The sequence below is a fragment of the Erythrolamprus reginae genome, chromosome 2 (assembly GCF_031021105.1).
Source record: "Erythrolamprus reginae isolate rEryReg1 chromosome 2, rEryReg1.hap1, whole genome shotgun sequence".
NCBI lineage: Eukaryota > Metazoa > Chordata > Lepidosauria > Squamata > Dipsadidae > Erythrolamprus > Erythrolamprus reginae.
In genome coordinates, this window is record NC_091951.1 from 303,459,585 (window position 1) to 303,473,925 (window position 14,341).

Below are 14,341 nucleotides of genomic sequence, written 5' to 3' on the forward strand. Positions count from 1 at the left end.
CCATCCTTGTGTTATGGTCACTGTTGTATTAATGTGTGAATTATTATACATTTTATTGCAAGTTGTTTTATCTTACCTATGTTATGATGTGCAACTCATCAGACAAACCTTAGAATAGTGGGGAGGCCATAGATACTTTATTAAAGAAACAGAATATTTTCAAGCATTATAGGTAGTTCTTGATTTATAACAACGATTGCGCGTGGAATTATAGTTGTAAATCATGCCAGTTGTTAAGTAGACTGCCACTTTTACACACACCTTTACAACTTTTGCAGCAACCGTTAAATGAATCAATTGTCTACAATGACTGTTTTTTGCTGGAAATCAAAAGAAATATATATAAAATTTGTAGTTATGTGGCTGCAGGATGCTGCCAATAGCAGTGAATGTGGATCAGTTGTCTAGTGACCAAATGCAATCACAAGACAGGGGACAGGCAGCCATTGGAATTTCAAATTTGGATCATAAGTAGGCCTGGGAAGGCTCATCATAAATTTGATCTTAAGCTGAGGACTGACTGTAGGGAGAAAAATATACCCAGTGATTGCAAAGTACAACAAAAATTCATTTTTTTCTTTTCAGTATAAAAAGCTGACATCTACTCACCTGCTGCATTGACATTTGCCTGGAATAATTCTGAGCTTTTACAAAGGCATCTACTGCTCTCTTGGCCCGCTGCTGAGGGGCACCCTTAGGAAATGCTGGAAGTGTTGCAAGCACATTCTCCACAGTGAACTCCTGGCTCAGGGAATTTTCTAAAACGTCCTGAAAAACATTTGGGAAACTACTAAAAGGAGTGCTTTGCCCAGTACACACACACACACACACACACACCTACATGGGAAACCCTAGATCATGATGAGCACAGAGGAAAAGGTCCAATGGAAGCCATGCAGTCTGAAGCTTTTACGTCTACTCATTCCAGATTATGATAAAGATTCTCAAGGATAACCTTAAAATCCTTCTGGAACCGAGCAGGGTCCATAAGTCGCATGGAGGGGGAGGCCTATCTCCCTGCCTCCCAAAAAACAATCAAGTTATTAGACCATGACAACAGGCGGATGATAAAATCCTCTACTACCAGATCACACTGCAACTGTTTTGAGAAAAACAGCAACAACAACAACCCAGACCTAAAGTCCAACCACTAGTACAATCAGTCTTTCAGCTCCATGGTGGTTGTGAAATGCTGACTTTCCCAGGATTCAACTCTATGTGGCAACAAGTTGAAATTCCCGAAACAACCATGGGGTCACCAGAATCAGGCAGGCAATAGTATCCAGTAGGAAGGGCAGAGATTTATTTATTTATTTATTCATTCATTCATTCATTTTATTTATTTTGTCCAATACAAATTGAAAGTTAAGGAGAATAAAAACGTGTAGTAGTAAATATCAGGGAAGGGATAGAAGAAGAGATATGAGAATAGAATACATCAATAAAGAGTAGAGGAAGGATATATGAATGGGAGAAAAGATATATAAAATATAGGAGAGACAATTGGACAGGGGACGGAAGGCACACTGAACAGCAGGGAGGACAGTATAAGAAGATCATTCTGGATCTATCTAGATTTTAGTTTTAATGCCAGGACAGATGTTGAGGAGCTGGTAACCTAATAAAAAAGGTGAATGTCATGAGAGCTGGATGTCATGAGCACTCTCAAATAGTGAGAACCCAACTAGAGCCCACCATCAGATCCCTATAATATTTACCTGTACCTGACTCAATATCAGTGTTTATGCCTTTTCTTTATCTTCTTTTACTTCCCTCATGCCCTTTACTTCCCTCTCAGGTTGACACACTCTACCCCTCACTTACTTACTTACCTCCCTCTCACACCACACCACACATTCACACCATAAAGTCACCCTAGCTGATCATAGCAACATCAAGAACTTTGCCAGAACATTTCTGGGATGCTGCTAACCTCAAGAAATGGATGCTGTAATAGGAAGCAGGTTGCCAGGTACTTAGATTCTGAACATGGTCTGCAGGGTTTTTACTACTAACCTCAAGAAATAATACATATACTCATGGACAAGTCAAGAATTAAATTCAGCTTATGCACAAGTTATACAATAATATTGTACAATATAAGGAGTGGTATTTTTCACAGTATTTTGGTTAAAACCTCCAGGGTCAGATTCTCCATCGTTGGGTTTATCAGCGAGTATATTGGTATCCCAATAACTACACTTTGGCAATATAATTTAAAATAAAAATAAAGTAGTTTCTACAATATATATATAAATATTATATAATTTTATAAAACAATATAAATATATGCATTTCTCTTCAACACAATAAATAAAATCAAGAATTCACTATAATACAACTGTGTTTAAGGAGGGTAGGAGGCTCAGTTCTCCCATAAACCAAGTCTTTTCCTATAAACCAAGCTTTAACATTCAGAGCTCACTGAAATATTTTACTTTCCAAAAGTCAATATTAGCATTATTTTTAAAAGATAAAGCTTGGGGACTGGATAAATAACAGCCTGCTTCTTGCTGCCTAAAATACAATATATTAACAAAAACCTAGGTTTTCTATATTCAAGTCAACCTACTGAATTATATTGAGCTCTAATTACAATGGTTTCTACAACACATTTTAATGTATATGTTTTACCAAGGCATTAAAATCACTGCTTAAATTGGAAAGCCTTAGCGTACCGCTATTGTAACAAATTACTGCCATCTACAGACTAAAGAAAACAGCATTCACATTAGAAAAAGAAACCATGTAATATCCTGTATTCTGATCTGTAAGTTTAGCAACTATCTTTTATTTCCATATCTTATCCCTTGGGAATCTGCTTCTTCTAATAAGTCTGGATTTTATATTCATAATTATTCTAGTTTGATTATTTATCTTTATTTACAAATATCTAATATTACACAATCTAATCATGAGCATCTTTTCCAATGAGGACTCTAGTTTAAATTAATAAAGCAGAAACCATGGAATTATTTCTTACTCAAAATGGTCTTCCATTACCATTTTCTTTGGCATTTTTTAACTGGATAGGACAACTTATAAATACAATTAAAAATACATAGGAAATCAACTATTCCTGAATGGTTCATAACAAATAGGAAAAGTGTTCATGTAATGATTGATTTTAAAAAGACAAATGTAAAATGCATGCTGATATAATTACAGCAGTTATATGCAGGTCCAACTGAAGCCAACTTTAACTGGCTTAAATGCCAATTTAAGTAAATTAGGTTAAAAAGGACAAAGTTTGAAACATAAATAATTTCAGGAAACAAATTTCAATGCCCAGTGATGGTGAGTGGTACGTTTTGGTAGAAGAAGCTGAAGTAAGAAAAGCTCAAAATGGCGAAATTTCCAAATATAGGGGAAATTAAAAGCACAGTATAAAATAATTCCTGATATGACAGAAATGTAAAAGCCAATATATCTGCACAAGGACCTTTGTAAGAATCTTTAAATCAATGTGTGTGTGTACATAGAGACACACACCAAAAAAGAGTAGAGATTAATAAGTTATCATACATGTAGGTAGCACATTTGTAGATCAAAACAAGTTAAAGTTAATGAAGGGTAACCAAAATAAAAAATAAAATCGTATACCTATATTCAAAATAAGGAGAAAAAAGGAACCATATATAGCTACTAGATAAAAATAACAGGAAATTGCCCAAAGGCAAAGAAAAGGCAGAGCAATTCAACTCTTAGCAATCATGAATGCATTAACCTGGGCAATTGTGAGAAGTAAATTGCACACAGCCATATTTGGGTAAGATTGGGAGGAAAGAACCAGGATGATAGCATAGCATCACTATGCAAGTCCCACTCCCTCTCTATGTGTTGTGACCTTCCATGCTCACCCAAAAGGGGCTGACCTTGCAGTGTGACTTTGCTTTCATCATTCTGATGAAACCAGCAAGTTCCTGCAGATGCTACTGGCTGAAAAAAGACGATAGTTTGAACTTGAAAGAGACACTGTTAGAAAACACCTATATATATATATATTGGCTTTCGATAACTCCAAATTTCAGAACCAGATGAATTACAACCTAGGGTACTGAAGGAATTTACTTGATAGCATGGCTATTCATTATTTTTGAATACTCTTGGAAAATGATTTAGTATGTCCAGACGTCTAGAGGACGGCAAATATCCCTGTTTGCAAAAAGGAGAAAAGAAGAATTCAGAAACAACAAAGAACTAATTTTTTAAAAAACCTTGAAAAAATACAATATTTGCTAGAAATCTAAAAGGATTTGTGCAATGTAATGCTAATCTAATTTCAGTTTTGTAAGGATAACTTCCTTAGCAGTTCACAGGAATGTGGTGTTGTTTTTGCAAAGCCCCTTATTATTCTGAGTACATTAGTTAAATATGAACTGGGTAACACACGTTATTAGGTGGGCCCAAAGTAGTTTAAAAAGTATTTAAAGAATGCTGATTACCGTAATAGTTTCTCACTAAAATGGAATGAGTTATTGAACAGGAATGTCACAGGTTTTGGTCCTGGTAGTTTTCTATATCTTTATCGATGACTTAGATACTTCTTAGATTAGAGATGAGATAAAATTCAGTGAGTTTAGATTTACACAAATATAAGTATAACCAGCAAATTTAAGATTCATTAGTTTTTTAAACTGAAGTAATTACATTCATTTGTTTAAAGAAACCTTAATTTCAATTTTGTTTATGTTGGATTCTTTCTGATGTTGGTGCTTATGCCCTGTAATAATTGATTATATTGTATTGTTATATCTATCCTGTTTAAAAGTTTCAACATTGATAATTGCCTTATATTTTGATATATTTGGATAAAATAGACACTTACTGGCCTATTTATGAATAAAGCTGTTAGTAACAAAAGAACCTTATTATAGTCATTATTATTTGTAAAATTTATTAGCCACCCATCTTATCACAGAATAACTTTGGGCAATTTACAACATATCCACATAATGACCAATCACTTCCAAAGTGTAGGGTTATTAATACAAATATTTTATATAACATTTATATAATACTGTTGAAACTGAAATACTGTTTTAGAGATTGCATATAATATATTACTTTCTGGCTCTTAAAAAAACATTTCTTCTATTATAATAGAGCAAAATTGCAGCTGGAGGGATCTGCTAATATTTACTGCCACACTCAATTTCCATTCGCTGTATTAAGACTCCAGTTCCTAAGAGCATCAACTGACAACATGTTACACATCCATGTCTTAGCAACAAGCATGGATTTGCCATTGTTGAAGGTACCGTGTACAATTTTTCTTTCATCTACAGTAGGCCTCTACACTATGTCTACACTATGTCTAATTCTGGGAAGTCACCATCCTTTTCGGTGGGCAGGGGAAAATAATGAAATAGGAGATGTACATGTGTGAATATAGATGACTGCAAAACTCGGTGAATAAAAATATTTTCAGCTAACGCAAAATGCCCACTGCTGTTTTCTTTCCAAACTATGTTTATATTACATATAGTAGTCTTTCCTGAATTGAATCCCAAAATAACTCTTAACTCTTTTAAGTTTGAAATATCCTTGAAAACTCTATTTCAATTATTTTCAGAATCCTTTTTAGAAGTCAAAATGAATTAATTTATAGAATAGTCAGAGTTCCTGAACCTTAAACTAAGTCATCATAGCTATTATTATGTTTCATAGATACATAAAGAGGATGGTGACATTTATACACCCTTTCTAAATATTTATGAAATTCTAGCACTTTTAAATGGCAGGTCTATTGGCTCTGCTGAGATTGTAGAATAAATACTCCTGTGGTTTTGTCTAGACACTATAGTCCTATCACAGATTTCATGATCTAATTCCCAGCTAAAGAAGAATTTCCAACAAATCTTATAATTAACCCTAGGAGTAATGAAAAAAAGATTAAAGCAACCAAAGTACAGTATACCGGAAAGAACACTAAAGAGAAATGGCTCGATCTGTACAACACAACAAAATGAAAGAATTTGGGATCCCTATTTTTCTGTTCCAAAAGAATTGACAGTATTTAAAACTGCTCCTTACATGCAGATTATATTTCCTATTTTCATATTTCTGACTGTTCCTTGATTTGCATGTAAGAAATTTTTATAAAAGGAACAAAATTTAACATCTGCTACATTCTAGTACCACAGCAATGTAACAAATTGTTTTATAAATACATGCTTGATTGTGTATCTGAGTAGATGCAAATCAAGTCATTTTATGATATAATTTAGCTAAAATGGTACACTTAATGGAGAATCCAATGAATCTTGTTATATTGCCAATCAACCCAGGACCAGAAAGCATCAAATGTCAATTCCTGATTCCTTTGCCTTTGATTCTGATACTCTAGAGAATGTAGGTTTATTCATGAGACTTCATCAAGGCTTTTTCCTTTCCATCTCCATGGGAAGAAAACATAAAAGACTCTTAAATAATTCATCACAGTCACCCACTTACCAATCTCTCACTAACCTCAGGCACTAAATGTCCTTGCTTACTAACACCATAAATAACTGTCCCTAACCCTCTAGAGAATTTAGGTGCTTGTGTGCTCATATAGGGTTGTTGTTACATTCAAAAGTCAAATTAGAGATAATTAGATCTACGTCTATTTTAATTATTAATTAATACATTTCTGCCAAATAAGCTAATTCAAGCAAAACTGTTTTCAAAATTCTTACTCAACAAAGATTTTGTTAAAATAAATTTTAGTACTGATAAAAATACCAAAAATATAAGATTATAATATATTGCAGCAAAGCAATGTCTATATAAATCCTACAAATGTTTATTCCTCAAAAACCAATTACAAGATTAAGTCCTTTTCCTTTTCTTAATTTATATTATTTTATATATGTTAGAAAGTTTATTACTGCAAAATTATATTTATTGAAAAATATTTTATTTCTTAAAGAAAGTAATGCAATACAATTTTAACTAATATTATTTGAGAATTAAAATTCTTTATATTCAATATATAAGTTAACCACAAAATTAACAATGGTTGGCTTGCATCCCGAATTATCTAATAAAAACAAATGAAATAAGAAAGTGAGCCATTTTAATTCTATGTTGGCAGCATTTTTCAATTAAAGTTTGGCTATAAAACTTTCATGAATCTGCTAAAAACTCAAGGATAAATGAAAATCATTAGGAATATTTCAAAGTAGGTTACCATAGTTTTCCTGAACGCTATTCATTTGAGAGACATCTAAGTTTACTATGACTAATTAAAGATTTTAATCTGCATAAAGAGTTAAATTTACTGTCTTGAAAGAAAAGCAACATATTTACACTAATTTATCTCAATGCCATAAGAATCTAATGGAACATTTTGAAAGTTTTCTAATCTTTTTGAGGAGATATTTATTTATATTGTTTGTACACTAAGATAAAACACTAAAATTGCATCTTGCAGAAAGATTCAACTTACACATTTTACTAATAGTCCTTTTTTCTAGAGGAGCAGATGTTGAACACGCTTTAACAGTTTATAAGTGTACTGGTGTCTGAAAATGTCAAGACCATTGCAAAATTTGCACTATGTTAGAAAATCTGTTTCTAAAAATGTTGCCAGAACAGTGGGGATTTTATTTATTCAAATTAATTCATTTTCTTTAAAATGCTGCTTAATAAAATTAGAAAAGATGTTTTATAGCATGCCACTACTCAGAAAATTATGCTTATTTCTATTCCACCAAGCTTCCAATGTACTGAAAATCTGAAGATATTGATACATATTCAGTTAAAAAGTATTTATTGGGTATGTCCTCAGATTTCATAAGAAAAACCAAAGAACAAGATCTAGAAGAAATTATTGATGATACTTCAGTGGCAGAAAGTGAAATAAATGAATACCCATATATGTTTTGATATAAAAAGATGAAGAGAGGAGCACATTGTTCTCAAATGAAAAAAGAGGTAACACGTTTTAGTTATAGTCCAAGGCATTTCAAGTACAGTGATACCTCATCTTACAAACGCCTCGTCATACAAACTTTTCGAGATACAAACCCGGGGTTTAAGATTTTTTTGCCTCTTCTTACAAACTATTTTCACCTTACAAACCCACCGCTGCCGCTGGGATGCTCCGCCTCCGGACTTCCGTTGCCAGCGAAGCGCCCGTTTTTGTGCTGCTGGGATTCCCCTGAGGCTCTCCTCTATGGGAAACCCCACCTCTGGACTTCCGTATTTTTGTGATGCTGCAGGGAAATCCCAGCAGGAGAATCCCAGCAGCGCAAAAACAGGCACTTCGCTGGCAATGGAAGTCCGGAGGCGGGGTTTCCCATGTAGGGGAGCCTCAGGGGAATCCCAGCAGTGCTAAAACGGGCGCTTCGGCTGGCAAAAGGGGTGAATTTTGGGCTTGCATGCATTACTCGCTTTTCCATTGATTCCTATGGAAAACATTGTTTCGTCTTACAAACTTTTCACCTTAAGAACCTTGTCCCGGAACCAATTAAGTTTGTAAGACAAGGTATCACTGTATAATGTTTTTTTCAAGATACTGTCTAATTATCTTTCCACTTTCAAAGTCCTTACAAAGGACTACATCTCTAAAAGGTGAGCCCATTTTTAAAGTTATTTTAAAGTCTACTTTTATTCTTGATATCAAATCACTCCATTTCGTGGAGTCGGAATCTAACCTATTTCTTCCCTGCAAGACTAGCAAAACCAGAGAAGTTACAGCAAAGGTCCTCCATGCTCCAATGCTACCCAATCTTTCATTCTCTAATATGGAAAGAAAATATTGTGCCATTGCTTATAGCTTGCTCATATTTCATAAGAGAGGAGCTTAGGTAGCAAACTCTGAAATTCTATTTCATGCTTAAAAAGAAATTTGGTATGGAATGCTACATTTGAGAGAAGGAAAGGAAGGCGAAAAAGACTATGAAGTGGGCAAGGGATCCCAAGAGTGGCAAATCACATTGCATGCATCATAATTTGTAATGATGTCATGTGAAACAAACATTATTTAAGTCATGAAGCATACTAAGTGTTCTGCTGGCATGTCTCAACCACCCATAATTACAGGGTAATTAGTCCAGGAAGACACACATCACACAATAAAAGGAAAACCAAAAAGTTTGTATAAACAGAAAAACAGAAACAGCTCCCTTTTTAAATGTCAAAGGGTTTTCTGGTACACACAAGGCACAGGTTAAATGCAGTCCAATTGCTCACCCAATAACTGGGAAATTGAGTCCAATTCTAAAGTCCAGAGAGTCCACACACACAATCCTGAACAGCAAAAACCACGATCTTGACAAAACAATGAATCAGATAAACTGCCATGAGGCTAAAACACCAGGCTGCACTTTTATCTGTAGCACTAATTACAGCAGCCCCACCCAAACACAGGTGGCCTCATTTTCTCTTGTAATAATCCTTCAGTTGTTGTCTCTTATGCATCACTCTACGCATGCGTGGATGTGTCATTGATTCTTGTTCAGAATCCAGGGATGATACAGATGACTGATCTTCTCCTGGGCTGTCTGCCAAACTCCCCTCTTCCCTGTCGCTCACGCTTCCTTGGTCAGAGGAGACTTCGTTGGCAGATTCTACTGGGAGCAAAACAGGCCTGTGGCCTGTGGATGTCTCCCCCACATCCACCTCCATATTCCTTGGGGCAGGAGCTGGGCCAGAGCTAACCACAACACTAAGTACCTATGACACATAGCATTTTAGCTAATGACAAGTAATTTATGTAAGTAATTTATGCCACATTTTCTCTCTGTCTCTGAGAAAATAACATCTTTTGTCTCAGGTCAAATAACACTGGAGAATATAATAAGACTAAAGCCTGATTCTGAAAGTTTTTTGAGTATTTCAGTAGTATTTGGAGTAGTACTTAAAATGCCACTTTTCAATACTGTATACCACATCTTATACTCACCCAAGGAGCTGAAGGTACCAGAAGTGTCAAAGTGAGCAAATCACCACAACATTCCTCCACAGCCTGATGACACTGAACTACTTGATTTATCAGCCGAGCATAAACAACAGTTGGTAGAATCTGATGAGCTGTTTCAGAAGACATTTGTCCCGGGGCAAGCAAGAAACTCAGATTTTGCCTCATGGCAATCAGGTGTCTCCACAACTTGCTCAGTTTTCCTTCAAGAGCACTCTAGGAAAACAAAACAAAACAAGACAAATATGATAAACATCTGAGGAAATAAAAAGAAGTTAATTATGCTGGGTGAAAGGCCACTTGCCTAACTGAGCACCTGCAAGCACAACAGCAAATACACTGTCATTTATATATTTTTTTAAAAATCTATCTTGGGAACTTGGTGAACCGTGAAACTTCAGGCATTTTGCTGTGATTTCTCCTCTCCCTTTTCAAGCCATCTGTGGAGAACATGTGTTGAGGAGGGTATGATCTGACAAAGTCAAAAACACAACAAATTGCCAGACTTCTAGCTTCTTAAAATAAATAAGAAAACAGAGATCAAAGCCACCCTCCAAACAGGCTCTGATTGTTTTTCCGAAAGAAAGGCTTAGAGCAAGGATAGTAAAAGGGAGGGAGAGATTAAAAATTGCAAACTTCTAAACAAAGTATTAGAAAAGTATAAACATGTGAATGTTTATCTTTTACCTACCACAGAATCCTATGTTCTTTTTCTGTTTAAACTTTTAGCCAGCTGTTACTTGCAATGTACTGAACAGCATGTTTTCATCAAGCGAAAATGAAAAAGACACTGTAAGAGCTCATTTGAAGTAATCAACATAAAGAGATTAGATTTGAGACAAAGGCACAGAAGTGTAAGGAAAGTGCTGCTAAACCAAAAACAAAGAAATAGACTAGCATCCATTCTGAAGATATAGACAGCAAGTACTGTATCTATTTAAAAAACAAACAATGGGGAAGGGGGAAGTGCTACCCATGCATTTTTCTTGCTTAAAAACCACCATGTGAATGAGTTTCCTAATTTTTATGCAGTTTTGAAAAATGCATTTTAATCACTGATGTTCCCATCTGCTAATCATAATTATGCTGCCTACAGTTGATACTGTTCATTGCGTATAGAAAACTGCCAATGGAAAACATGTGGATTCCAATATAAAGACAAAAAATTATCAATACATGTGCATATTGTATATTGACACACACAGAAAGGACAGCAGAAGGTAACAAAAGGAAATTAAATCACATACACACAAACACATACAAATGTCCATGCACACTTAAAAATGAGACAATTGATCAATTCTAACATTCAAAACAGAAAATAATGCAACTATATATAACGGGGAAGGCAAACTGAATTAAGATTTGATCCAAACAATTTTATTCTGGAGCTTTAGTTAAAGATACCGAAGACTTTCATTTCTTTGTGCAGAAATAACAATAGAGATTATGTTTGCGGAAAGCCTATTCCTATTGGCACAAATGAAGAGAAGGTTATTTTTGTCTATTTCTTCTGTTCTCTAATCCAAAAGGTATTTTCAATTAGTTCTAAAAGGTTCCTCAGCCTTTATGAAAATAGTCAAGTATAATGAATTGCAAGGCAAGCGGGAAATGAATAAATATAATTTCCTCTTCTAATGGAAATTCTTTATCAGGTTTAAAATGTTGGTATTTTGCAGATATTGGATAAAATAGAATATAAATATTGGGTAAATATTGAATAAATATTAAAATGCTGTCTAAAATGTATTTCTGTAACTACAGAAATATTCCTTTTTTGCACTATATTTCAAATTATTCACATTGCTTGATAATTAAAAGAATTTTTTCAAATAATTTCAACATAGTTCATTTTATTATTGGGGGTTTGGTCTGAGCAAACAACAGATGAAGAACAATGGATAACTAACAGGATCACCTCAGAATATGATTTCCCAATAAAGAGCCCTTTCTGTTTGCCTAATAACTTGTTGCTGAAAAGTTCTATTTGCAGCTGGCACCCAAGTTGGACAGTGAGGAGGCTGAAGAGGACTAGGTGCCAGAATCAGATATTTAGCCAGGGCCTTCAGAACCTTCAGAACCTCCCGTCAGTGACCAGTAAGAAGAGGAGGAGCCTCTTCTTAATGCACGGGTATGCGGAGCTGCCAAAAGTCAGGAATGGTTTCTCAGGAGGAGGTCTCCTTGGGAGCAGGCTTGGGACTAATTGGCCACTTCCCTAGTCTATTTAACGGATGGCGATGAAGGAGTCAATTTCCAGGAAACAACATTGGTTCATATGCCTTTATGTCTTGAATTCAGAAACATCTGCTCAGCTCTTGTTCTCTTGGCATTCTTCCTGCAAATTGCTCCTGGGCATTTTGCCAACCACAGTAAGCTTGGTGTTATCTTCTAGGATGTTCATTCATTCTTGATTTATTATTTCATGGACTCATGCTGGCTGTTAATGAACTTAAATTAATAGCAGGTATTCGAAAAAGACTGTTCTACCTTGTATTTCTGTTTAACAATTATTTATTATTTATTTATTTATTTATTTATTTATTTATTTATTGTATTTATATGTCGCTCACTCCAAATAGACTCTGAGCGACTAACAATCGGAATAAATACAACAATAGTAAAAACAGTTAAAATCTAATAATAAAAATCAATAATAACAATAATATCAGCTCCGCCCAGAGATTCGCACTGCCCCCACCCTCCTCGCCTTCCATAAAAGTTTAAAGACCTATCTGTGCCACCAGGCTTGGGACCATTAGACCCTAGCCCTCCTGGCCAATGAGTGTAGTATGTCTTGCTGTGTGAATGGGAATGAATGATTTTAAATGTTATTAGAGTTTTTAAAGTTTTTTAGCTATATTAATTGGATTTTTTAGATATGTATATTGTTTATTGCTTTGATGTGTTGTGATCCTCCCCGAGTCCTCAGAGAGGAGTGGCATACAAATCAAATCAAATCAAAAAATCAATAAATCAATAAATATAAAAAAATACATACTTGCAAACAGCCTAATTCCAGGTCATTATTAAGAAAGTTCATTAGTAGTCTTTAATCTAGTAAACAAAGGTTAGAACAGAATTTGTGTGTGCTGCATTCTTTGTAGACTGTAACTGGGGCAGAACAAATAGTGGGCGCTCACCCTATTATGTGGCACTAGAAATTCAAACCGCTGAACTGCAGACCTTTCAATCAACAAGCTCGGTGTATTAGCCACTGAGCCACCGCATCTCTCACCATATACCATATGATATATTTAATTCTATGATATGGTGTTTTTTTTTTCACAAAGCAAAATCATTAACTGCTTGAAAAGTAACATTAAATATACCATATTTATGTATAAATACACAGTAAATATGATATATTGAATTCTACTTTTCAAACAGTCTATGATTTTGCTTTGTAAAGAAAAAGAGTAATAGATTTCAGACACAAAGCCCACACTTACAAAGAAGGTTTAAGACCACATAAGATTCCCCATATATTGGAAGCTGAATTACTTGTTAATAACAAAAGCAACTATAAATTATAGCTATGCATCCTAATAACAAAATTAAAAACTGGGAGATAAAGCAATAATCCCCTCATTTTGGATATATTGTAATAGAAAAATCTCATTTAAATTAATTGATTGTATTGCTAAATACAAATGTATTATTATATAGGTTGCTTTAGTTAGTATGGGAGCTCCATAAATTTTAAGAATAGACTATGAGTTGGGAAAAAATGTTAAAATTACAAACATGTACTAAAAGAATGAATGTCACTATGTTCATATTTCTACAAGGTGACCTTTTCCCAAAGCTAATTAAAAATGTGAAATGTTCACCAATGTAAGCCTTCTATTTGTCATTGCCCCTAACATGGAGTATTAGGACTGTCACAGCAAATGGCATTGTGGAAGTGGGGCTTAACAAGAAAGCTTGATGCACATATGTTAATATGCAATGCAAGCTCTTCTCAGCAGGTGCTCCATATGATGAAGTTCATTTCATGAATAAATCAACAAGGAAGCTTCTTTGCAGAGACACCTTTCCTTATGTTTTTCAAGTGAGATCAGTAGAAATCAGGAGCTGTCATTGCCAATTTGCTTCAGTCCAGCTTCTTAAAGTGACACCTTCGATACATTACTGAGGTTGAAATGCACTTTTTCTTTTTACATGTCAGTTATCAAGGACTACTTTTGTTTCCCGCACTTACCACTCCAAAATCAAGAACTGGCATTTTGTGGATAATTAACAAAACCAGAGTTTGGAAAACAATGCATCATTGCTTGTCTTAGTCACAAATGACTATCTCTCGCACAAGAACTCATAGTGCATTTAAATTTGATCCCTAAACTACTGCTACAGAGTTGTAATTCAGATCAAATCTCCAGCTGCATTAGCATTTTCTCTACACTAAGGCAGAGCACAAATTAATTCTTTATGATA

At 34.7% G+C, this 14,341-nt stretch overlaps 1 protein-coding gene across 1 annotated transcript in view; it reads right to left on the reverse strand.

Annotated features, from left to right (window-relative positions):
* The window catches only part of LOC139162530 (uncharacterized), a 46,550-nt gene that overhangs the window by 12,200 nt on the left and 20,009 nt on the right, over positions 1-14,341 (reverse strand). Inside the window, exons 8-9 of the mRNA XM_070742985.1 lie at positions 9,893-10,123; positions 610-768 (exon numbers count right to left, since the gene is read on the reverse strand). Coding sequence (XP_070599086.1) covers positions 610-768; positions 9,893-10,123 — 390 coding nt within the window. The remainder of the gene's footprint in view (positions 1-609; positions 769-9,892; positions 10,124-14,341) is intronic.